Source organism: Castanea sativa, chromosome 3 (assembly GCF_040712315.1).
Source record: "Castanea sativa cultivar Marrone di Chiusa Pesio chromosome 3, ASM4071231v1".
Lineage (NCBI taxonomy): Eukaryota > Viridiplantae > Streptophyta > Magnoliopsida > Fagales > Fagaceae > Castanea > Castanea sativa.
The window spans coordinates 52,256,701-52,283,929 of NC_134015.1; the positions used below are offsets into that span (position 1 = coordinate 52,256,701).

Consider the following 27,229-nt stretch of genomic DNA (forward strand, 5'->3'; position numbering starts at 1 on the left):
GATTCATGAAATCATCATAAAATATGCAAAAAGACAAAATATACTGAGTATAGTTTTTTTTTTTTAGAAGAGTTTAGAAGAGAGACATCGTTAGCACTTAGCAGTGATTGTGAAACCGAAAACGACGTCGAAGGTAGAAGCTGAACAGAAAAGGTAAAAAAAAAAAAGTTCCCACTTTTTCTAAAAAAAATCACATGAAGAGATAGAAAAAGTGCAAATTCTTGTTGTCCACAACTCCTATATAACTATCTGCAGCAATTCTGAACTTCTGGCAAATGAGTCTAAAAACCTTTCCATCTTTCCTGTAAAATTGTGAAAAAAAAAAGCTCTGGCTCTCTCTTCAATCTCTCGCAACCATGTCGAGCGTTAGCATAGGTTCTCTACAGCACCACAGTCTTAGAGAGAACCCTAAGTACAGTCCCAAATCCAAAGCATTCAAACCTTGTTCTTTGAACTGCTCGCCTCGGACTCAGACTCAGGCTAAGCTCTTCTTCCATTCTCGACGCTTCTGCAACTTCTTCAGAGCTCCAAAGCATTCTCATGTTGTTGTTGTTAAAGCTGCCTCTACTACCGAAACCGCTGTCGTTCAGACCTCCGAATCCGCCGACCTTTTCTTCAAGGAGACTTTCCCTCTCAAGCGAACTGATACGGTTTGATTTCGTTTTTTTTGTTTATTTTCTGTTTGGTTCCCGAGAAAATGATTGGAACATGAAACTTGAAGAAAATGAAAGAATTCTAACTAGATCAGATGACAATACTTGTATAAGAAAAATTATTTTTTTTTCTCTAGATTTTGTTTTTTGTTCTTTTTTCCCTTAGTTTTCTCAGTAATCAAACATAATTTTAAAAGTTTACGATCGAATGGAAATAGTTGTAGAAGAGCTTAATATAGGAGATTTCTGGAGAGGAAAGATGTTCTTGATTTTTAGATTTGAGTTCCTCTGTTTTGTTAGCAATCAAACAGAACTTTAAAAGCTAATTAAAAGCTATATAACTTTTAATTATTAATGTTTTTTTTTTTGGTCTGGTTTCTGTTTGGTTCCTGAGAAAGTGTTGGAAAAAAAATGACGTGTGAAGAACATGAAACTTGAAGCTCTACAAATTTCTTTTTAAGAAAATGAAAATTTGAACTTATTAGATCACTTGAAAATAGTTGTAGGAGAGCTTAATTGCGAAGATTCTCCACAAGGAAAGTTTTTTTTCTCAGCAATCAAACAGAACTTTAAAAATTTAATTGAAAGCTATATATATATATATATCCTTTTTTTTTTAAATTTTAATTATTTATTTATTATATTTTTTTATGGCTTAACAGAGTGTAAAGAGAGAAGGAAATGAAGTGCATAAAAAACTCAAAATCGTATGTCAATACTCTATTTTCTCAGCAGCAGATTGAAAGAATTGAAGGTTTCAATTTGATTAAAAAAGGTTCCTATGATTGACTTGGATGATAGGTGGAGGGAAAGATCTTCGTCCGATTAGATCAGGTGAAAAATAGTCAGATTTGGCAGCTAACTGTAGGTTGTAATCTTCCTGGGGAATGGATTCTTCACTGGGGAGTTTCGTATGTCGGTGATGTTGGCAGGTATGCATGCTGTTGGATTATTCGATTATGTAATTACGTGCCTTATGAAGTTGCCTACATAGAATTCGAGTGCAAAGTATATGGTATCGTTAAAATGATCAACCGGTAATGGTTGTATGAAGACTAGTGAAAGATCTATTGATAAATTTTTTGCAGTGAATGGGATCAACCTCCTACTCAAATGAGACCCCCAGGTTCAATTCCCATCAAGGTATGTATTGCTTTATTAAGATCATGTACTGAGCCACTTTTTGTATTGCAAATAAGAATATGGAAAACAAAATATTTTTCAGGACTATGCAATAGAGACACCCATGAAGAAATCATCGTCATCGGGAGGAGATGGATTTCACGAAGTGAAGATTGATCTCAGCCCCAATAGTGCAATTGCTGCAATAAATTTTGTTTTGAAGGTTCTTATTTTAAACAGTTAGCTGTTGAGAATGTCAGTTCATTATGTAAAAATTTGCTGGATGTTTATGAAGCTTTTTTGGTAAAATATATTTTCCTTTTTCATTTTGTTTGAGGGGGTTGGTGGTGCAGGACGGTGAAACTGGAGCTTGGTATCAGCACAGAGGGAGAGATTTTAAGGTGCCTCTTGTGGACTATGTTCAAGGTGATGGGCCTGATGGCAATATTGCAGGAGAAAAAAGGGGCTTCGGTATATGGCCAGGTTGTAGGAATTATTATATACCATCATTCACTTGATTTATCCATGTTTAATATTATGGTTCCATTTACACACATAAATTTGGATCCTGTCTGAATTACTTTGTGTTCTTGTAAGCAAACATGTGAGTCTAATTGTGTACACTACCTCTATATAACCATGAAGTTGTGTCAAATGGAGAGACTTAATATGATCCACTTGCTGAAAGGCATAACGGAGTCAATAGAAATAAAAGTATTGTTACTCATTTGTAGCTTCCTTTTGGTCTTAGATGCAGTGAAGTTGTGTCAAATAGAGAGACAGTTTCTTAATAAGATCCACTTGCTGAAAGGCATAACAGAGTCAATAGAAATAAAAGTATTGTTACTCATTTGTAGCTTCCTTTTGATCTTAGATGCAGTTGTTGCTGTAATGGGAATTAGATGCTGTTAAAAGCATGTTTTCTATCTGTTATTTCCTTTTAATTTTTTATTTGAGTTGAGTTTGTGAATACTTGTACTATGTTTTTAATATTGAACTGCTGAAGATGGAAACCTGATTTGTTCCCTAACATCTCTTTTTTACATACATTAGTTATGAATCAATTTGGAAAGTTGATCCTATTCGCCTTATTGCAGCTAAGTGGTAGACTGCCTACTGTAATTGGTTTGGGAGGAGGTGTGTCATGGGCGGGTGGTGAATGATATTCTACTGTTTTCTTAGTAACTGTACTCTCCTATGTATCCTATATTCAACAATCATCTTACAGGCAATTTCTTGGCTCTACTTGAAACCTAGGGGCTTTTGGCCAGCTATCTAGCTGGATCCTCAAAGGAGAAGTGTTGACTACTACTGGTCCAGACGGCAGCACCAATTCCGGAGATCCTAAACAAGAAAGTAGGAGCCTAGAAAGGTTTTATGATGAGCAGCCCATTGCAAAACAAGTTTCTGTTGATAACTCGGTCACTGTTTCTGTTAGAAAGTGCCCTGAGACTGCTAAAAATCATATACATGTAGAAACTGATCTACCTGGAGATGTTGTTATTCACTGGGGAGTTTGTCTAGATGGTGCTAAAAAGTGGGAAATTCCGTCTGCCCCATATCCACCAGAAACAATAGCATTCAAGGACAAGGCTTTGCGGACTCGATTACAGGTATAGCATCTAAATAATGTGGATTATTTGGCGTAATAGGAATAACCGGACTTTTAAGTTTTAAGAGTGGAGCTTTTGTACTGTAATGCTTTGGACAGCTTTCCATCCTATTATCTTTTTGAGACTTTCTTGATTCTTTGAACTTTGAGTACAATTTAAGGTGAACCTCCGGTATAGTGAAGGCCATTCCACTTTTCTTAATAAAATAATTATCTACTCACCAAATATGTAAATACAACCATATCGACAAATAGCAGACAAACATAGGCTTCACACACACACACACACACACACACATATATATATATATTATAAATAGTGAGTTTGGCCTCAAGGGGAAGTTTTAGGGGGAGATTCAAACTTGTGATCTCCACTTAATGAGGCATGATCCCTAGTTTTTTGTGCTATCCTTGGGGTTAAACATATGTACATGTATATTTTCTAAATTTATATAACCATCAGGTCCAGCACAATATTGCTAAGCTTGTTAAACCTTTCATGCATTCTCTAGGGGTGTGTCTGTGTTTTGATTGATTAAAAACGTTTCCAATTCACTTTTGTTTTTGTGTGGTGACATTATAGATGTTGAGTTTTGCTGAAGGTAACTGTTTTATAATTGTATCAGGGAAAAAAAAAAAAGTAATTTTGGTTTTATGGAGTTAAAAGTGCAAGCTTGTGCTTCCTCTATCATGTCATGTGACTTTGTCATTCTTTTTGCTCCTTTCCTCCAATTTGATGTTAGGGTCTTTTTACTGTGTTTATCTCTTTTAATGATTAGTAACCCTTCAGGCATAACAAATTTGTGTTGTGAATTATAATTATATCTACCAATTGGGAGATGGAATCTCGATCTGCAAGCGTGATTTAGACTAGAATATGGGAGGATTTTTTATTTTTTAAATAAAATTTTAGACGTACCTGATATGTATACATAGATCATAGATGATTCTGACAGGAACTCATGTAAGGTCTGATATGAAAGCATTATTATACTTGCAATTACTTGTACTAGAGTATTTTAGTATCACTTAAATTCTGCTGAGGTAAAAAAAAGTTTTGGAATTGCCTCAAAAAATACTTATCAAAGATTGTTTTGGTAATACTTGTGTGCTCCCCTATGCTATACTTCTATGGAAACTTTGAATTGGGATGTCTCAATTTTGCCATCTTAATTTTTAATCTTAAGCTTTTAAGAATGCTTATCTTCTTTCTTAATTTTATTTACATGGGTAACATGTTCTGCAGCCAAAAGAGGGCGGTGATGGTTGTTGGGGATCGTTTACTGTAGAAGAAGGACTTGAAGGATTTCTTTTTGTGCTCAAGCTAAATGAAAAAACTTGGTTGAAATGTATGGGAAATGACTTCTACATCCCCCTCTCAAGTTCTAGCTTGTCTGCTAGATCCACTCAGAGTCTATCTGGAGGTCAGAGTCTATCTGGAGGTCAGAGTCTATCTGGAGGCACACAGATACCTGAAAAGAGTGCAAAAGAAAATCAAGAAGGATCTATTAGTATATATACTAATGGAATAATTAATGAAATAAGGAACTTGGTAGGTGACATTTCCTCTGAGAAGAGTCAAAAGACCAAAAGTAAAGAAGTTCAAGAAAGTATTCTTCGTGAAATTGAAAAACTGGCTGCTGAAGCCTATAGTATCTTCAGAAGCTCTGTTCCGACATTCACAGAGGAAGCTGTTGTTGAATCTGAGGAACAAAAACCTCCTGTCAAAATATGCTCAGGGACAGGCACAGGGTTTGAAATATTGTGCCAAGGATTTAACTGGGAATCTCATAAATCTGGAAGATGGTTCATGGAGCTGAAAGAAAAAGCTGCAGAATTATCTTCAATTGGTTTCACTGTGATATGGTTACCACCACCTACAGAATCCATATCACCTGAAGGATATATGCCAAGGGATTTATATAATCTAAATTCCAGGTATTTTAAGTTTTTAAATACATAATCTGTGCACGACCTCCTACAGAATCTGTGTTGTGCTTTTTATTGAAAGATATCTCAGCTTGTTATTGAACTCTTTCATTAATTATAGGGAAAAGTGCACAAATACTCGTGGTTTATCCATAGAACATGGAACCCCTGAAGTTTTGAATGTAATGCTTACCCCTCTGTGATATAGTATTACGTGTAAACTGTTAGACATCTGTTAAAATAAAGGGGAGTTGTACATGTTATGACATGTGTCCATATTTAAAGATGTATTTTCACCTAAAAATAATACCACAAGAGAGGGAGAGGGGGGGGGGGGGGGTTGTGTTACACTTAAAACCCAAGAAGGGTTAGGTGTTACATAATTATTGGGGTTTACACATTAATCCTATGTTTGGTTTGAGGGAAGGGAATGGAAGAGAAGAGAAAAAGAATAAAGGTGAAGGGAAAAATGTAAGCCAAAGTGATAAGTTTCTCATCACATTTAGCTCATTATTTTTTTTTTCTCTCATGCTATCCAAACAGTAGAAAAGATTTAATTTCTCTTCCTTTCCCTCCTTTTTCCCTCAAACCAAACAGTGTAAAACAATACCACGGGGAATAACAGTCAAAACCTCAAGGGGTTCCGTGTTCTTAGGGGAAACCACAAGGGGGGTTTTGTGTACTTTTATCTTAATTATAACTAAAATGTTTCTTTCACAAAAAAGAAGATTAGGTCCTGTATAGCTTAGGGACATCTGCTTGACTGGTGTATATACGATTGGTAGTGAGCAGAATTGGTTGGACTTCCAAACTTAATTGCTTGAATGATGGTATACTTATTATTATTAGTGAGTAGAGATGTGTCACCTTTAAAAATCTATATTGTTTTCTATGTACTTTTTTCTATATGAAATGTGATAGGTGATATCAGAATAATAGAATCCCGTGATTAATATTTGTTGCTGTTATGGTATATGATTCAGATATGGAAATATTGATCAGCTGAAAGAAGCTGTGAAGAAATTTCATGAAGTTGGTATTAAAGTTCTTGGAGATGCTGTCTTGAATCACCGCTGTGCACACTCCCAAAATCAGAATGGTGTTTGGAATATCTATGGTGGCCGTTTAAATTGGGATGATCGTGCAGTTGTTGCAGATGATCCACATTTTCAGGTGCTTTATTTTACTGTGGTTCCCATACTTTTTTTTTTCGACTTATCGGTCTTGGGAACTCTATTTCATAATTCATGAAATGTTTTCCTAAGACAAAGTTGCATTGTAATCTTAAAGTTTTTGGTTGTTTTTATTTTTTTAGTTTATGAATGGAAAGTTTTCATTAACCAAGGTAAAAGTACAACAAGCTGTATGAGCGGCAAACACAGAAACAAGCCAAGCAAATCAAGTAGCCCCACAGCCTAAGCAGAATAAAGAATGCTGCAAGAATGGCAGAGGCAATCAACAAAGCCAGAGAGCGAACTACCACCAGCCAAAAGCTGACCCCACAGCTCAGAACTAAACTAAACAGAACTCCAAAATGACAACTAACATAAAAAACAGAGAATTGAATTCTCCAAAAATTGCAAAGGATTCTATTTTGGTAGTGTTCCTTATACTCTTGCACCAAGACAATCTACCTCTATGATCAAATAGCATTCTTTCATCTTTGCACCAACTGATCTTCGATACTTATCTTTTCCTCATGGATTCTAGCATAACCATCTTTCCAATGGGGATTAATTACACCAGACCAAGCAAGCTTCCAACTCCCTGCTGAAATTTTTTTCCCTTCAGCTTCCTGAGAGCCCAAGCCAGTTGAGAATACCAATAAATAATAGGCCTATTGAATAGTCATCTTTTCAACACAGCAGCCTACACCCTTTGAGAGAGGAAAAGATCTTGTTTATCTGACTCATACTTCTAGGAGTAGAAGGTTCGAAGCTTGTTTGAAGGGCTTGATCTTTATTGTCATATGATTAAAAATTTTAGACCTAATGAACATTGAAACTTGCAATATTTTATGCTGTAGAATTGGGCAACCTTGCAGCTTTCAGAATTGCCAACATATTTCTGTATTAACATGCATGCCTTATTTACGACACTACTTTCCTATGCTATATTTGCAATTTATCATTGTTGGGGAGAATACTAAGCGTGTGTTTTTAGATATATAAAGTACCTTGTGTGTTGTACAGGGCAGAGGCAACAAGAGTAGCGGAGATAATTTCCACGCTGCTCCAAACATTGATCATTCACAAGAATTTGTGAGGAAGGATCTAAAAGAATGGTTATGTTGGCTGAGGTGAGCAGTCGGGGCTATTTTCTTGAATTTCTGAGGAACATTTCTGAAAGAGACATATTCTTTTTGTATCAGTAGAGTCGAAAACTATCTTTAAAAAGAACATGTCTAAATAATCTCTCATAAACTACCACTTATGTTTAAGTTAGACAATGGTGAATTAATCATCAAACCATTATTATAATTCTTTCTTTCACATGTGGGTCCAAACCACCACTCAATAAGTGCAACTCAACATGTGGCATTTTTTAACTTTTAAATGGAAGGTATACTAGGGATAATGTTCAAACTTAAGATGACTTGCTTTGATACCATGATAAATAATCTCTTATCTAAGAAGCTTAAGCTGTTTGGTAATAGTGAATTAGTGATTTGTCTTTTGTGATCAGCCTGCGTATTGGGAGTGCCTTCTTTTTATTAATGAATTTATTTTTGTAAAAAAAAGAACATTATTCTAGCAATCCCTGATATATCAGCAAGTTAAATCTCTCTCTCTCTCTCTCTCTCTCTCTCTCTCTCTCCTCCCCTTACACAAACGCACAAAGTAGACTTGAGTCATGACATAAAGAAAGCTGGGATTGATTCTTGATCACAGCACCTCCAGAGGCATCTCAAAGCATTTTCTTAAAGTTGCCTAAGAGGTGATGATCCAATCCTGTGACAGTAAAAACACCATGTTTTCTTCATAGAAAAATGACTTCATAAAAAATGAATGCTTGAGAGGACCCTTGGTTGTTTCTGGACATCAGAGGTGTAGTCAATTAGAGTATTGCCTAATACAGTAAATAAATGTCCTTCACGATATTAATCAAATTCTTATTCCAAGTTAATTTGACGGATGATGCATAATCTTCTAAACCTTAAAATGTTGGGCTGGAGATAGCTGCAAAAATCTATTACTTGAAGGTTTCTTATAATTTATTAATTTTCTCTTATCTCTTGCCTCATCATATTATGAAGTCAGTTGTGCATTGGTGGTGTTTAAAATGTAATTTGAGCTCCACTTCTTATAAACATGCACTCTCTCTGGTGCATATGTTTCTGTAAATATTGTTGTGTTAGGAATTTAGTTGTATAATTTTGCTTCAACATGTGATACACAGGAAAGAAATTGGGTATGATGGATGGAGGCTTGATTTTGTCAGAGGATTTTGGGGTGGTTATGTCAAAGATTATATAGATGCAAGTGAACCTCTCTTTGCTGTTGGGGAGTATTGGGATTCCCTCAGTTATACATATGGTGAAATGGATCACAATCAAGATGCGCATAGGCAGAGAATTGTTGACTGGATCAACGCAACTAATGGAACTGCTGGTGCATTTGATGTCACGACGAAAGGGATTCTTCATGCAGTAAGTATTCATAGGGACAATTCTTTGACCCGTTAGGAATATTAGAGGATGTTGTATCAATTAACTGTGTTTTCTATGGACTAAACAATTGAGAGCCAATTTTATTTATGTTATCATTATAAATGTCTTAATTATTGTTTCAAGTAAAAATAATTATTAGATTAAATGATTTATAATTTAATTTTGGACAAAGGCTTTGTTGGTGTTGTTGTTGTTGTTGTTGTTGTATGTTGATTCTATTGACTTGTGTGTTCATATCTTAATTAAAGAAACAATGAAGTGATTTGGTATCCATAAATTGAGGGAGAGATGTTCATAGACTACATAGCTTTCAGTTATGCCACAATTCTTTGTGGTAGTTCCTATGGAAGCAGTGTCACTATGACCCTGCAATATGTGGGGTTTACATAATCAAATAAAATTGCTACCTAGCTAGAACTCCTAATAGCATACCTCCCTTCTCACAATTACATATTTATGTATAAGGTGGAATTTTATCTCTACAATCAGGAACCAACTTTGATGGTACTTACACTGGGTAACCTTTTTTAGAAGGCACAATATAAGGTGGATGGTCTATACTTAAATAATACATTTGTTTTATACAGGCACTGGAAAGATGTGAATATTGGCGATTATCAGATTCAAAGGGAAAGCCTCCTGGGGTTGTTGGATGGTGGCCATCGCGTGCTGTTACCTTTATAGAGAATCATGATACTGGTTCTACTCAGGTTTGAACGTCTTCTATTTTGAATTTTCCATTCTATCTGTCACTTTTGTCCGCTGAAAAACATTTTTCATTGAAGAATAATGATAAAAAAAGAAAAAAAACAATTTTCATTGAAGAATGAAAAACAATACAGCTAATGACCAAATTAACAGCTAAGTAGAAAATTGGTCCTAGTCTAGCATATAAAGACTCAACTGAGAATGAAGATATGCCTTTCTCTACAATGACTTGGACCCCAAATTAAGGGTTACTCTTCATTTCAGGTTTAAGGTTCATATGAAATTCTGTAAAATCTATAAAATGAAGACTTTGGGACACAAGGACATTTTTCTGCTGGTAATTTGTGGAAGCAGTACCATAAATCTTGGAACAGCTTTCAATTTTAACTTACTGGAATTAGGAAAGAATAAGATTCAGCTTACAATTCTCTTACTGGTATTAGGAAAGAACAAGACTCTGTTTAAACGTGTTTTGTGATGCTATTGTCTCAATTTGGAATTGTAAAGTGTTACTGCACTCACATATATTACCTTTTTCTATTCTTTGTCCTGCAGGGCCATTGGAGATTCCCACGTGGAAAGGAAATGCAAGGATATGCTTATATTCTGACTCATCCTGGAACACCCACAGTGTTCTACGATCACATTTTCTCTCACTACCGACCTGAAATCGAAGCTCTAATCTCTATAAGAAACCGGAACAAAATCCATTGTCGCAGTATAGTAAGTGTCAATCATTGGCTCCAATTGTTGACGTCATGATGTGCATAGAAAACATTCCTTAAACAAGCAAATGTTTGTTACAATTTTCTTTTTATACATAAAAGAACTGAAGAATAAAGCCAGTCAAAATCATATGGATATAGGGAAAGAAGACAGATTTGAAAAATTAGTAGAAACTGCAATTTAAACTTTTACTTCTTAGTAGTATTACACTATTACCCCCAAGACATTGAACAATCCACTTAATTGGTCTCTAGTATAGCTGTCATTGTTGGCTAATACCAGCTTAATGCTGTTCAGAATTATAACAGTGAAAACATGCTATTTCAATTCATTTTGGTTTCTCTAATTTTTTGTTGGCACCAAATGCATAAGTTATCTTTTATGACTTCCATTGATGAAAATAGGATGCTGTTGTTCTACATGGGCAAGTTAAAGCCAAGTCTGTACATAAAAATTGAACAGAAAACAATTTTGAAATATTGATTTCATTTGTGATATTGTTTAATCTAGGTTAAAATTACTAAGGCTGAAAGGGATGTGTATGCGGCCATTGTTGATGAAAAAGTTGCAGTTAAGATAGGACCAGGTCATTATGAACCCCCAAGTGGGCAGCAAAAATGGTCTTCAGCCTACGAGGGAAAGGATTACAAGGTCTGGGAATCATCTTAATAGAACACAACGATTTCACTCGTATATTTTTGTATATAAAGTGCATTACAGGTGGTTTCCACGACAAGTTTGCTTAATTTTTTTTTTTCTACAAAGTAAGTTGAAGAGTACCACAAGAATAAAATACTTGTTCACGATGGTGGATTGGTTGCGGACTCCTTTTGAAGTTGGTTCTACCATTCTTTTCCTGACATAGAGGCCAGGTTAAGAGCAACTTGACTAAGGGCTGACATCGGGGGTACTATCAAGGCAGGTTTAGCTAGTGTGGAAGCCGAAGCATGGTGATTGGGTATGTACCGTTTACATTGTAATACCTCGTGGAAACATTTTCTATATAAGCATGTAAAATAAAATAAGTATACCTACACTATTGTATAATTTTGTAAACCAAATCATTTATAATAAGAGATGATTATATTAAATTGTTCTCATCAGTGGAACAACATAAATCACCTATTCTAATCCTGTACTTACTGTTTATATGCCTTGTATGCTTTGAGGGAAAATTTTGACTTGATTATGCAATTGATGTGCTAGTCAAAACTCAAAAGAAACGAAGGTAGATTTATTTGCATAAACATTCATGGCAAGAAGATGAGAGATCACTCTTATCTATAGTAGGGCTTGGCTTCTTTCTATTGCCTGGGAAATCTGAATGTGGATGTCTTATGGCTCCGCTTGATATATAATGATGGCTCCAGAAAAGCAAGTTTGCAAATGAGCCCTGCCAATAAGAAGATGCAGATTTTGAAATGTACTAAACTGGTTAGCGAATGCTAAAAACTTTTCCAGTTTACGGTACGTCTATCTGGTAAGAGATGAGAAAAAAAGATTGGGCATCACTTACAAACAGGATGAAATAACATGTATCTTTGCCCTTATTTCAAAGAGAAATGATATGTACTAATATTTTTACAACAAATTTTAGGTGGCAGGTTGTTACAGATTGTTATTGTTGGGTTAAAAAAGTAATCTCAGTGCTTAATTTAAATTTAAACCAATAACAACTAACTACCTGTGATTTGTTGTGAAAATATTATAAAAATGTTGTGGAGTAATAAAATATTTCAAATTTTGAAAAGTTTTCCTTGAACAAACGTTACCCATGACTTAGTGAGCTAAATTTAAATTTAAACCAATAATAACTAACTAGCTGTGATTTGTTGTGAAAATATTATAAAAATGTTGTGGAGTAATTGAATATTTCAAATTTTGAAAAGTTTTCCTTGAACAAACCTTACCCATGACTTAGTGAAAATTTATCTAGTTAGATAATATTCATTGTCACCAAATGGTGGTTAGAATTTGGTTTAAGCGAATCTTTTCAAAATTTAGAATATTTTATGTGTTATTAATGGAAGGAGTAAAATGTTAAATTCCTCAAATTTGCATAACAAAATTTGAGTAAAATATTTCATGAGTGTAGCTAACTTTATCTTATTTGGCTGTACAAACTAAAAATTCAATGGCACATATTTTCTTATGTTATAATTCTGTTTGGGATCCGTTTATTTTGTTGAAACTAAAAATTATTTGTTGAAAGTATTGTAGATAAATGTAAAAGTTAGTTAAAATAGTATAGTAAGACTTATGAATTGTACCAAAAAGTGCAATGGAGTCCATAAATAGTAGAAAAAATAAGCTGAATAGTAAAATAAGTTGGTTTTTAAGCTGGAGCCAAACGCATACTAAGGGTCTGTTTGAGATCTGTTCATTTTGCTGCAATTGAAAACTTTTTACTGAAAGTACTGTAGATAAAGGTAACATTTAGTTGAAATAATACAGTGAGACCCATGAATAATAGCAAAAAATGTAGTGGAGCCCATGAATAATAGTAAAAATAAACTGAATAGTAGCAAAAATAAACTGATAAAAAATAAGCTATCCAAACGCAACCTAAGAGCTGCGGAAAGAGAGAGGGAGGTTGAGCAAAGCCCAATTGAAAGAGTGGCCGAAGGAGCATGAGGTTGAACAGAAGGGTTGAGAGAGCAACGTAATGGAAAGATGGAGTTGGAGCAAAGGGAGTGACAGAGAGATTTAAGGCTGAAATTGTGAGGGTGGAAGAGGTTGAATTTGTTTGGGGACTTGCATGGTCTTGGTGTACACAGGTGTTCCTTAGTGATTTTAAGGTCGAAATTGTGTTTAGAGAGGTTGATTTAGGAGAAATTATAAGGTTCTCGTGATGGATAAGTGACGTGGTTCATCATTCCACTAAAAGACTTTTACTTATTTGAAATTTTGCTGACTCATTTTTAAGATAAAAATTAAAGTAAAAGGTAATCACATTTAAATGTTATCTTTCTTTTTTGAGGAGGGACACATTTAAATGTTATCTAATAAAAGATAAACACATTTAAATGTTATCTGATTACATGACTAATTAAAAAAAAAAAAAAAATTGAAAGAGAGATGTCGTTTAGTTTCATAAGAGAGCAAATTGAAATCTCTTCTCCCACTTAGGGTGCGTTTGTTTCGACAGTAAAGTAATTCCGGAAAATATTTTCGGCATTTGCGGGTGTTTGGCAACACCGAAAATTTTGGTCAAACGGAAAATCAAACCCATTGACCGGAAAATAAACCCTCCCCACCCGGAAAACGTTTTCCATGTCTATTTTACCTTCAAATTGAAATTTTCCAGAAAATTATCACACAGAGCACGAAGAGAGAGAGAGAGCACGAAGAAACAAAGACACAGAGCACGAAGAGAGAGAGAGAGCACCCAGACCGCGCCGGCGAGATCGCGCCCCAACCCGCGCCGGCGAGATCGCGCCTTCGCCTTCGCCATCGCCATCGCCATCGCCGCGCCGGCGCGATCTCCCCTTCGCCATCGCCATCGCCATCGCCATCGCCGGGCCGCGCGATCTCGCCTTCGCCATCGCCAGTCGCCGCGCCGCGCGATCTCGCCTTCGCCATCGCCAGTCGCCGCGCCGCGCGATCTCGCCTTCGCCATCGCCGCACCGCGCCGGCGCGATCTCCCCTTCGCCATCGCCAGTCGCCTCTCTCTCTCTCTCTGTCTTCGTTCTCTCTGACCGGATTTGGTTTTTGATGATGAGCTTTTTTTTTTTTTTTTTGGGTTTTGTTGTGCTTCATTGAGAAAATTTGATGAGTTTTTATTTTTTTTGGGTTTTGTTGTTCTAGATCAGGAAATGATATTTGTTTGGAAGTTGAGAAAATGTGAGCAACAAATACAAAATGTATTTTTTATAATATTTTCAAGATAACAACCAAACACCTGAAAATATTTTTCAAAGTATTTTTTCAAATGTTACCAAACACCTAAAAATATTTTCTTTTCCCGAAAATATTTTCAGCTGAAACCATTTTACACCCGGAAACCATTTACCGCCGAAACAAACGCAGCCTTAACAACATTTGTTCTGCAACATCATCTTCCCCCTTAATCGATAAAGGTCCGATGTTCCTATATGAAATTTCTAAAGAGAAAAGCTGTTTAATTTCAGAAGAGAGCAAACTAAAATCTCTTCTCCCTCTTAATGATATCAGTTCTGCAACATCTTCTCTCTTAATCGGTAAGATCTGGTTTAATTTCCTATATGAACTTTCAACCTGCTCTATTTTTTTTTTTATCTAACAAATTTTGCATATTCATTTGGTTTTGGTTCGGAAATTTTTTTTTTTTGCGTTGAATCTTAGGGTTTTAGAAAGTGGTTTTTGGCTGATTTTTCCTGGTATTAGAAAGAATAGTTTGATTTTCTTTCCTTTGGTTTTTTTTTTTTTTTTTTTTTGACTGAGAAAGGTAGCTTTCCTTTGGTTTTAAATGAATATATTTTTAAGTCCTTATGGATGTAATAAATTTTTATTATTTTAAAGAAAATTAGACCAGCAATTTAATTTGGAAAGAAGCTGTTTGTAGATATACGGGATGTTTTTCCTTAAATTTTATATATACATTTTTTATTGAGTTTATGAACCACTCTTGTTCCTATTCAAATCCACTATTGATTATTGTTTGTTTAAAGTTTGGTTATATTCATGAGGCTTTGAGTGTTTCTGCTGTGATTCAAATGAATTCTTTGTTGTTGGCCATTAAAATCTCTAGAGGCTAAAAATGTTGTAAAATTTTCTATTAAAAAGAATAGAAAGATCATATCAGATTCCAAAATTTTCATAATCAATAGAAAGATGGTCAAGAAAAAACCGTATACTAAGAGACGTTTTTAATTAATTTAATTTTATTGTCTTTCTTCTATGCACAATTACTATTTATTTCTTTCAATTTCTTTTATAGATGCTAGTCCATATCATATGAAGCACAGTGCATTTAAGCTCAAGAATGCTATTATGCAGCAACAATATAAACTCTGTTTACAAAACAAGTGCAACTTTAAGTTCTTTCTCATATTGTGGACCTTAAGGGTTAAAAGTGAGATCCAGAAGACTTAAATGGACAAGAAGATTAATATTTGCACAGTTCGCGACTAAGGATAGCTACTATATAAGTTTAGTAGGGATGACGGTTAGTTCAGAAGAGCTGTGCAATCCCCATGGAGAAAAGCTGCATTTCTGAAGGGCTTTCTCTGTCTACAAATTTGCCTACCTGTCCTTTCAAATGGATATGCAAAGAGGCAAATCATGCTCCTTATATATTGGCTACCTAGTCTCTTAAACACAGGTTTTGGGGTAGTTTTAATGTTGATTCTGGACCCAAGGCCCTTCTTGTAATTTCTGAGGATAGTAGCGAGTCCTCTTCTTTTGTATTGCCTTGATGTTCACTGCTTTGTATTTTAATAAAATCTTTTTCTCTCAGCAAAGAAAAATGATACAACACCTTGCCACGAGACAAATTTTTTGGCTTGTGGCAAAGAGAGCTTTTTAGAGTTGCTTTGCATATTTAATTTACATCCTTCACTATGCCTCGTTATACAAATTGTTTGAATTGGCCAAGTATATATATATATATATATATATATATATATATATATATATATATATATATATATATATATATATATGTTAGTTGCTGCAACGACTACAAATGCAAAATCCATAGCTTATATTCTGTTACCAACCAAGAAATGAATCCATTGCGTTCTCAAAACTCATTGCAACAGTACAAAACAAGACAAAATCGAGAGAACAAAACAAAGAAACCTTTTTCTTTTTTTTGAGAAGCAAAAAAAGACTAATCAAATGTAAAAGAAATGTCATTTCAAGTGGGCAAATGACCATAAAGTCTCCAATGCATCAAAACTATTTACATTATTCCAACTTTCTGAGATGAATCAATCTTGCTGCAATTACTATAAATGCAAAATCCATAGCTTATGTTTTGTTACCAACTAAGAAATGAATCCATTGCATTCTCAAAACTCATTGCAACAGTACAAAACAAGACAAAATAAAGAGAACAGAACAGAGATTTTTTTTTATTTATTTATTTTTTTTTATAGAAGCAAAAAGCAGAAGAATCAAATGTAAAGGAGATGCCATTTCAAGTGGGCAAATGACCATAAAGTCTCCAATGCAACTGAACTGTTTACATGTATTCCAACTTTCAAAGATGAATCACTCTTTCTAACTATTTAACTTCATAGATTTCAAAGAATCCTGCAAAATAAAATATAAATTTGTTTCATTTTCAAATAACAATAAATTAACAATATTTAGTGAATTGCCACAAATTGAAGAACAAAAAATAATTGAATAAGAAACTTCATAAGTCAAGTTAAAAAATAAATATTACCTGAGTCAAATGATCATTATTTTGAAGCATCCTTGTAAAGCTAGAGTTTGAAAAACCATCATTCCATGTGAATAAAGGATTCTATAGTCCAAATAATCCATTCAACAAAATTAAATCCTATGCTTCTTGAAGAAAAAAAATGCATTAATGAATTCTTTAAATATTTTAATCATCTTGTTAAACTGTTGGAAATGGTTCGAAACATTGATTAGTGGCATGCCCAAGGAAGAAAACACCTATACAACAATTATAGAAAATCAATGCATACAACCAACATAAAGTACTTAAATTACTTAGGGACTGAGGAATATGAATAACAAACCTGATCAATAATATTCACACCTTCAGGGAGAGTTCCATTACAGTAATTAATGTCATGTTGTGTATGGGCAAAGTTTTGTGACAATTCTTTCATTGTTAATTGTTCTAAAAAAAGGGTAAGTATATAATTTTGTTTGTAATATCAAGTATGAAATTTCAATGTTTCAATCATAAAATTTAAATAATCATACTTGATGAGTTTACATCTATAGTGTGCTAATATGCTTGCAGGAACTTGCAACTTGTGGTGTCTGATCAAAGTTTTTTGAAGGCTTTCCTTTTGTTACTTTTTCTAAGACAAATGAAACTATAAATATTAGTCACAAAAAATAAGATAGATATATAATAATTGAATGATTCATACTAGTATTTCAAAAAAATATTAGATGTGATATCTAGCTTGCGCCCTCTGCAAACATAACATCATTTTGATTTGTAGTGTTTGACTAGATAGGAGGTTGTTAAGTATGGTAGAGTGCATGATCCTATGTAAATTAAATTTCAAACGAGCTTGTTGAATAAGGCAGAGTGTATGATCCTATGTAAATTAAATATGTAGGCTCTAGTCTCAACCAAGCAAGAAAACTAAAGAGACTTTATGTCCCTACGTTGTACAAGATGAATTTTAACCCAAAAATTATAAGTAATAGCATTGGGCAGTCAAATAGTGGCAGACAGAGGAAAAGCATATCTAGTCAAATGCTACAAATCAAAACTAGTGAGTGTATATATATATATATATATATATTAAAACGAAGGCATTTGAGTGTCCAGTGCAATACGAAAGCTACAAAGGCAGTGTACGATCCTATGTAAATCAAAACTGAAACAACAACACCAAAGGAAAAGCATACCTTCATCAACCATTGACAAAAGCGTACCTCCATCAACCATTTGAGTGTCTATTGGTGCAGTGTAGTAAGAACTAAGAATCAAGAACTGTATTTTCTGTTATGATAGAATGAAACACAAACAACTTTTTCACCTTAACATTAGCCATTAAAGAAGAAGGAAGTTCCCCCCCCCCCCCCCCTCTTTTTTTTTTTTTTGTGGAGCGCTTAAACAAGGAAATTTTCCCTCTTAATTTTTTATTATATACACAATTCTCTTTAATTTTGAATTTAATAAGATAACATTTAAACGTGTTTATCTTTTACTTTAATTTTTATCTTAAAATGAGTCAACCACTACAACAAAATGTATTTTTAGTGAGGAAAGAATTCGTCACTAAAAGTCCAGTTTTTCGTCACTAAGAACCTTTAGCGATGAAATCGGACTTTTAGGGACGAAACTCATTTCGTCGCTGAAACCCCGTCGCTAAAAGTCCTAGCAACGAAAATTTTTGTCACTAAAAGTCCGATTTGTTTTAAAAAGAAAAAACTTTTAGCAACGAAAATATTTTGTCGCTAAATGTTTTCCTCGCTAAAAACACTATTCAGTGACGAAAATATTTCGTCACTAAAAACACTTCAGTTTATTAAATCATATTTAGTGACGAATAATTTCGTCACTAAAACTATTTTCGGGCACATATAGTGACGAAAAAATTCGTCACTAAAACTATTTTTAAGAAAATCCAGGCACATATAGTGACGAAAATTTTCGTCACTAAAACCATTTCTTACAAAATTTTGCTACATTTAGCGATGAAATATTTCGTTACTAAAACAATTTTTTGTTGCAATATTTGTGACGAAAAAATTCATCGCTAAAACTTATTTTTTGTTTTTATTTTTTTCATAGCTTTGATATTAACCTGTAACCTGTCATTACATTATTAAAGCCTCAAATTTGAACAACACATTTATAAAAAAAGATCTATCATTCCACAAGTAAAAAATAAAAGAAGCATCCAATTCAAACTCCTTCCATACAATAAAAGTTTGCAATACATACAATAACTCAAGATGTTTTATAACAATACAAAAAATGTAGCATAATATAATTAGAACTAATGAAAGATGTCCTCATATGTCTTCAAGTAATGCCAAAAGTAAATCTCCTAAAAGTCACCAATAAGAAATCTACACAAATATAAAAATAATACTACATTAAAATCATAAAGTAAAAACATTAACTATGTTATAAGAAACATTTCTAACAATGCATTAAGAGTAGCCACATCAATGAATTAAAATCACAACTCCTAATTTATAAGTTGTAGAAAGCAAATATAGATTTTCAAATGTAATATAAAGTACTAACCAATAAGTGTTTTAACTTGAAGATGAACCACCCCCATAGGTAAGAGCATCATCATAACCCTTGCTCCTCAAAAAGTTAAAAATATTCGGTTGGACCTCTTCTTGCTTAGCTCGTGCCTCTTGCTCCTTAGCTCGTGCCTCTCGCTCCCTAACTCGCTCCTCTTGGTCCCTAGCTCTTGCTTCTTTGAGATCAATTATCTCATTTTCTAGCCGTTGGATATACTCCACCAAGGAACTAGATGAAGCAGTGGTTACTAGAGAAGAAGAAGGTCTCATGCCAAGTCCTTTTATAATACCGGACTTCTTCTTAAAAACCAAGTTTGAGATCTCCTCTTGTGTAAGGGGAATTGCATTAGGATCTTGACAATGATCCTCTTGCACTTTGAGAATAGTTTCCTATCATTTGAAAGAGAGAAAGAAACAAACAATCACAACATTAATACTACATATGTTATAGCTTTACAAACATGATAGAAATGGAATGATAGGGATGGAATGATACACATACATATGTCACTTCATCCTCATGGTGTATTAACATATTTGTATTTGAATTGAAATGAACATCTTTGAAGATTTTTGCCAATTCAGGAACTTGACCGCCATTATTATTTGTCTAATTAATTAATATTCGAGGGTTAGATAGATATAGTTAATTAATCACAACATGTAATATATTGAGGTTTAAGAAAATGAAAAAAAACATTCACCTCCTCATCAACCTTAACAGCAAGTGCCTTTGTCCCGCATCTATGTTTGCCTGGAGTTTTCTTCCTATTTTCAGAGTTCTTTCTTGATTTTTCCTAATACAGAACATTCAAGATACTTATTAAATCATGAATAAAACGGTATACATTTACTTCATCTTAAGTATTAAGTTAATCATTTGACAACATAATATAGTAAATATTGGATAATAAAAATATACGCATAAATAATTTACCAGTCAATCCTTATTAGTCCATTTCACATCAATGAGTTCAGTCCACTGCTCAAGTGTGGCATTTTTTGGCGGGTGGCTTCTTGCATAGTCAGCACCATGCGATTCTACAAGCTTTTTATAAGTTTGATGCAAGTTGTTGGAGTTGCAACTCAATAATCTTCTACATTTTGTATTTAATGCTTTTGTTACCAAGTTGAAATCTCCGTGTAGCTCAAACTGATCCTGTAAAATGAAGTGTATATGTATTATAAAAATATTATTATATAAATTTAATATGCTTAATGAAAACAAAGACAAGTTAGACGTTATCAATGTAAATTTACCGCCATATTTTGAAGCACCACATCTCTAGTAGCAACATCAACACTTTTCCAATTTTTCACATTGTAATTAGACAAATTACTTCGCACTTGTACGCCAATTTGATTGACAAGCTTGCACGCATTCTTCCCAACAGGAGCATTGTACTCTGCAGCTATACGTACTGGCAGCTTACCACTTTTTTCAACAAGTGCCCGTACTACTATACTTAGTGTTGTTCCACGGGTATTTCTGCTAGCCGATCCTATTTAAACATTATCAATGTTAAATTAAGTGAAGTATAATCTCAATAGTAAATTAAGTGAAGTATAATCTCTATGTAATTAACAGTCGTGCTAGTTAATGCATCGGTAGTTTGCGCCTCTGCACTAGAAGAACTTTGGGCAAGAGGATTTGCCTTAGGAGGTGTTTCCATAGATTGAATCGTAGATTGGACCACCGGAATAGATGCCTCACTTCGCGAGCGTGTAAGCCGTCCTGGTGCCATCTGTAACTAACAAACATACATTTAATGAAACAACAAAGTCATTACAAATAATGGAACAAAATTATTATCATCTATTGTACCCTATGGAACATCTATTGTACCTTATGGATTATAGAATTAGATGACTCATCATCATTGTCATCGTTATCAATAGGTGGTACATAATCATCATCTACCATAATACTAGCTCTACTTCTTTTCCCTTTTGCACAATTGGACTGAGCAGAATCCTTTAGAGAAGTTGAGATGTGCTTCAATCCCAAAGCATCAATTCTCTCTTGGTTTTGCCCCATTCTATCCAATCTTGTCATCTCATACATTGGTATATTATGAGCGTATTTGACATTTTTGGGCATTTTTTGAAACTATGTATTAACATGAAAGATAAGTACAATTGCTACTAACTTAACATCATAGTCTACACCATTATCCATATCAAGCAATTCACAGGTGCAAAATTTGAATACAATTGCTACTAACTCAACACAACAAATGACCACATCAATATCCATATCAAGTTCAAGATAAGTACAGACCACATCAATATCCATATCAAGTTTAAGATAAGTACAAAACATCTCAATAACAATTACTACTAACTTTACGTATCATAGTCCATACCATTATCCATATCAAGCAATTCACAAGTGCTAAGTTTGAACACAATTGCTAAAACCTCAACACAAAAAATGGCCACATCAATATTCATATCAAGTTCAAGATAAGTACAAAACTTTAAAACAATTGCTACTTAGACAAGCATAAAACTTTAAGACAAACACACAACATTTAAGACAATTATTATGAACTCTACATATCATACACTTCATTTTGATTAGCATCTCCTGAAGTTCCATCTTCAAGAACAACTTCAGTTTCAACATCACCCATACAATACTCAATAACATTGTCCTCAACATTGATAGAGACAACATCAAGAATCACTTCTTGTTGAAATGCGTCACTATCTTCTGTATTATCATTGGATTCTCCACCCCCGACTTTCGGGACATCAAACACTCCCCTATGTTGGATGGATTGCACAATTTTCCAAGGTTCACCCAATTTGGTATCTTGAAGATAGAAAACTTGTCTCGCTTGACTAGGAAGTATAAAATGGTCATTTTCATACCACCGACTTATAACATCAATGTTTGTGCAGTGTGCATTAGTTCTTAGCGTTCTCCTTCGACCATTGGTATCGGTATTGTACCATTCACACTGGAACAAAACAACTTTATGGCAAAACACATACTCCAATTACCAAATTTTGCACACATGACCATAGAAGTCGTGCATTTCTCCTTCATGGTCCCCTTCGGTACATACACCACTGTTTTGGGTTACACGACGATTGTCTAGGTCCCTTGTATGAAACTTTACACCATTGACCATACAAACTGTGTACTCCTTCACATGCGGCTTAGGACCATTTGCTAATGACCATAACTGTTTAGTTGCTTCTGGTGACTCGCTAACTTTCAATCTATTCATCTATAATGATATACAACAAGTGATATTAATTAGTAATAAGCAATGACGAAATTATTTAAATGTTTAATTTCTATTTGTGTGATTAAGTTTCAAATGTCTTACATGTTCTCTGAACCACTTGGGAAACTCTTGTCGTTGGATTTGAGTTATGGCTTCACCAGTAGGATTATGCAATGTGCTTTTGTGTTCACTATTAAAAACAAGGTGATTTATTTTCAGCTAAGCATTGCAGATAATATTCAAAACTTAATCAAACAATACATGCATATGAAATCACATACTTTAAATAAGGCTCTAACTCAGGACTATTGTAAAACAAGTACCAATGAGCAATATCAAGCAATGCACGAGACAAGTTGTCATCATTCCACCTACCACCTGTAGGTCGGGCAGTTTGTGAAAAAACTATCAATCATTCGCTAAATTCACCAAAATCTTCATTTCTTTCTTTTCGATTATGCACAGTTTCGATCCCATTAATATACAAAGACCAATTGGTAATACATTCTTTGAGCCTCTGCAATCGAACCTTCTGGTCGAGCTCGATTGGAAACGTATCTTTTCAATTTTCCAAGGTACCTACGAGGAAAAAAAACAAACATTATGTGATTTTATACCACATGGGAAAGATGTAATTGATGGATGTATCAAATGATCTAATTACCTTTCAATTGGGTACATCCATCGATATTGTACCGGGCCTCCTAGAATTGCTTCTCGAGGCAAGTGAACAGCAAGGTGGACCATAATATCAAAGAATGTTGGAGGAAAGAACCTCTTAAGCTTGTATAGTATAAGAACTATACGTTCTTCTAGTTTCTCCAATTCACTTCGCTTTAAGGTCCTTGAGCATAAGTCTTAGAAGAAGCTACCTAACTCAAACAATACAAGACTAATGTCTTTATGTGCAAATCCTCGCAACCCAATTAGAAGAATTCGTTGTAGTAGCACATGACAATCGTGGCTTTTCAAACCAGATAATCTACCATTTTTTGCATTCACTGGCCTTGATATGTTGGCTGCATAACCATCCGGATACTTGACTGATTTCAAAAAGTCATAAAAACCATCCATTTTATTTGGGCTTAATGAAAAGAAAGCTCGAGGCTTGTCATATGATCCATCAAGACGTTGTTTCAAATGCAACGTGTGCCTAAAGTTCATATTTTGCAAGTCTATTCGTCCCTTGTCGGTGTCCTTGCTTTTCCCCTCAATGCCCAACAAAGTACCATAAGTACTCTCACTAATGTTCTTCTCCACATGCATGACATCAATGTTGTGCTTAAGCTTCTTATTTTTCTAGTATGGAAGTTTGTACAAAATACTTACCTTTGACCAATTTGGCTCTCCAATGAGTTGTCTCTTCTTGTTACTTGGATGTTTTCCTAAAATTATATTTGGCATTCTATCTAGCTGTTCTTGTATCTTTTTCACTTGTAACTCTAAAGATCTCTTCCGTTTCTCCGATAAACCATTATGCAACCGACTATGTCTCCAACGATGTTCCATAGGCAAATAAACTCGATGGTTAATGAATCCAATTTTACTTTCCAAAGCTTCTGAATATGGTTCATCGTTGCAAGTGTAACAAGAATGATAACCATTTGTCCTCCACCCAGACACATTACCAATTCTAGGATAGTCATGTATTGTCCACACCAAAGTTGCACGCATCTGAAAATGCTCTTTTCTATAAGCAACATAAGTTTCTACACCTTCTTCCCATAACTCCTTCAACTCATCAACCAATGGTTTCAAGTAAATATCAATCTCATTTCCCGGTTGATGAGGACCAGGATAAGCAATGACAACATAAAATATGGCTCCTTCATAACCAACCAAGGCGGTAGGTTATAGGGGATAAGTATGACAGGCCACATACTATAGTTGTTGTTCATATTCCCAAAAGAGTTAAATCCATCTGTAGTTAACCCCAACCTTACATTGCGAGGTTCGAGGGCAAAATCAGGATGTTGCAAATCAAACTCCTTCCACTCCTCACTATCAGCCGGATGCCTCATTATCCCATCGTCCTCGCATTTGTCTATATACCATCTCATGTCCTTAGCTCTTTGGCTTGACATGTACAACTTTCTCAGTCTCGGGGTCAACGGGAAGTAACGCAATACCTTATGAGGAATCTTCTTACCTTGGGCACGTGTATCCTTGTACCTAGGCGCCTCACACATCGGACATTTATCAATGTTTTCATTTTCCTTCCAAAATAGTGCACAATCATTTTTGCATGCATCTATATGCTCGTATGACATGCCCAAGTCACGTAATATCTTCTTTGCTTCGTAAGTTGACCTTGGAACCAAGTTACCTTTCGGTAAAACTTTTGTCAGCAATTCTAGCATCATATCAAGTCCCTTATTACTCAAGTTGATCATTACCTTTACATTCAACATCTCAATAACAAACTTCAAGATACTATAATCAGTGCAACCCGGATACAACTCACGTTTTGCATCTTCCTCAAGTTTGTCAAAATTACGCACTTCCTCATCTTCGGTTGCATTTCTTGGTTCCCCTCTAATTCGGTCACCTACCAAGGCATCGATACCATCCATATGATCACCATCCGACATTTCATTATCATGAATGTTCTCGTTTAATACACGTGGTTCTCCATGATTATACCAATTAATGTAAGATTGCATAATCCCACGATGATGTAAATGCATACGCACAGTTTGAAGAGATTGTCTATAGCAATTCACACAGTGAATACACGGGCACAGAATACTACCACTACAGTCCACAACCGCTCTTGCAAAATTAAGAAATGCATTGACCCCTTCAATATATGGACGACTTAATCTGCCATCCGGTGTCTTACCAATTGTCATCCAACTTTTATCCATGTTCGACTACAATTGCAAAGTGAATGCTACTTTAGTAAAATAAGGACAACTCATTCATAATGTATTCTAACATTTAAGTCTATAAGCTACTTAGATAAAATTCTATCTCATTCATGAATGCATAAATCAATATTAATACTTAAACACTCTCAATAGTAGTTTAAACCACCTTATAACACCATGCAAGCCATCCACTTGCTCCAACACAATAACCCACCACAAAACCAATCACAAACATCAAAAGTATAGAGTTTTATAAGTATTTAAATTAAATAAAATATTATTCATCACATCTAGTAACAATATTCATTAACATTTGCAAAAAATGAAAACACTTCCAATATTAGTATAACCCACCTTATAACACCATGCAAGCCACCCTCTTGCTCCAACACAACAACCCACCACAAAACCAATCACAAACGTTACAAGTATAGTGTTTACAAGTATTGAAATCAATTAAAGTACTATTCATCACATCTAATCAACAAATTCCATTCACATTTGCAAGAAACTAGAAACACTTCCAATATGAATTTAAACCACCTTATAACACCATGCAAGCTACCCGCTTGCTCCAACACAACAACCCACTACAAAACCAATCACAAACATCACAAGTATAGAGTGTTTACAAGTATTGAAATCAATTAAAGTATTATTCATCATATCTAATCAACAAATTCCATTCACATTTGCAAGAATTGAAAAAACACTCCCAATATGAATTTAAACCACCTTATAACACCATGCAAGCCACCCGCTTGCTCCAACACAACAATCCACCACAAAACCAATCACAAACATCACAAGTATAGAGTGTCTACAAGTATAGAGTGTTTACAAGTATTGAAATCGATTAAAGTATTATTCATCACATCTAATCAACAAATTCCATTCACATTTGCAAGAAACTAAAAACACTCCAAATGTGAATTTAAACCACCTTATCACACCATGCAAGCCACCTGCTTGCTCCAACACAAAAACCCATCACAAATCCAATTTTCAACATCACAAGTATAAAGTTTACAAGTATTGAAATCTAATAAAGTAATATTCATCACATCTAATCAACAATACTCATTAACATTTGCAAGACATGAAAAATACTCCCAATATTAGTTTAAACCAGCTTATAATACCATGCAAGCCACCCGCTTGCTCCAACACAACCCACCACAAAATCAATTTCCAACATCACAAGTATAGAGTTTCATTAGTATTTAGATCAAATAAAATACTATTTATCACATCTAATTAACAATGCTCATTCACATTTACAAGAATTGAAAAACACTCCCAATATGTATTTAAACCACCTTATAACACCATGCAAGCCACCCGCTTCTCCAACACAACATACCACCACAAATCCAATTTCCAACATCACAAGTAAAATTTACTTACTTTGCTCAAGCTAAGCTTACAACTTTCAGAAGAAAAAAATCCCAAAATTATTGCAAACAATGTGTATTTAGCCTGCAAAAGAAAAGTTAAATTTATAAGTACTTCAGTCTTAAAAATGATCCTCTCATAAATTACTACACAAACTCATAGCTTACACATGTAATACAGGTAGTGCTTACTACAATCAGAAAAGTGATGAGAAGAAAAGCCTGAGTGAGTTGCACTTCTATTGCAAAAAGCGACACATTTTAGGTTCCAATTGTCAAAGAAAAAAGAAGCACTCTTACCTTTCTAATGCACTTTGCGTTTCCACTTTCTACCTTCCCCTCATAAGCTCCACATGTCTTAAGAGACACGTGCAAACTAACTTACTTTTTTAACAAATACAT

The 27,229-nt window shown here is 34.5% G+C and overlaps 2 protein-coding genes and 2 long non-coding RNA genes across 5 annotated transcripts; 2 read left to right on the forward strand and 2 right to left on the reverse strand.

Moving 5' to 3' along the window:
* The first annotated feature begins 231 nt into the window (after window positions 1–231).
* LOC142627736 (alpha-amylase 3, chloroplastic) lies at window positions 232–11,538 on the forward strand. Of its 2 annotated transcripts, XM_075801600.1 has the most exons (14): window positions 232–650; window positions 1,316–1,360; window positions 1,455–1,585; window positions 1,742–1,796; window positions 1,879–1,998; window positions 2,129–2,258; window positions 3,033–3,388; window positions 4,634–5,325; window positions 6,300–6,489; window positions 7,509–7,615; window positions 8,716–8,965; window positions 9,574–9,696; window positions 10,250–10,417; window positions 10,931–11,538. In XM_075801600.1, exons 1-14 carry the CDS (start codon window positions 357–359, stop codon window positions 11,087–11,089), a joined length of 2,820 nt encoding a protein of 939 aa, XP_075657715.1. In that variant the 5' UTR covers window positions 232–356; the 3' UTR covers window positions 11,090–11,538. The 2 variants fall into 2 exon arrangements, with proteins under 2 accessions (XP_075657715.1, XP_075657716.1); XM_075801601.1 differs by lacking the exon at window positions 1,316–1,360.
* A 2,936-nt stretch (window positions 11,539–14,474) lies between these two features.
* LOC142629892 (uncharacterized) lies at window positions 14,475–15,872 on the forward strand. The gene is made up of 2 exons (XR_012843140.1): window positions 14,475–14,619; window positions 15,339–15,872. It is a non-coding gene; the product is annotated as an uncharacterized LOC142629892 (long non-coding RNA).
* Window positions 15,873–19,572: 3,700 nt separating this feature from the next.
* On the reverse strand, window positions 19,573–20,118 carry LOC142627800 (uncharacterized). Its single transcript, XR_012842945.1, has 3 exons — window positions 20,029–20,118; window positions 19,827–19,934; window positions 19,573–19,714 (listed from the first exon to the last, which is right to left on the reverse strand). It is a non-coding gene; the product is annotated as an uncharacterized LOC142627800 (long non-coding RNA).
* Window positions 20,119–23,421: 3,303 nt separating this feature from the next.
* Window positions 23,422–25,430, reverse strand: LOC142629139 (uncharacterized). Its single transcript, XM_075803120.1, has 3 exons — window positions 24,446–25,430; window positions 23,893–24,389; window positions 23,422–23,814 (listed from the first exon to the last, which is right to left on the reverse strand). Exons 1-3 carry the CDS (start codon window positions 25,428–25,430, stop codon window positions 23,422–23,424), a joined length of 1,875 nt encoding a protein of 624 aa, XP_075659235.1.
* Window positions 25,431–27,229: the final 1,799 nt, after the last annotated feature.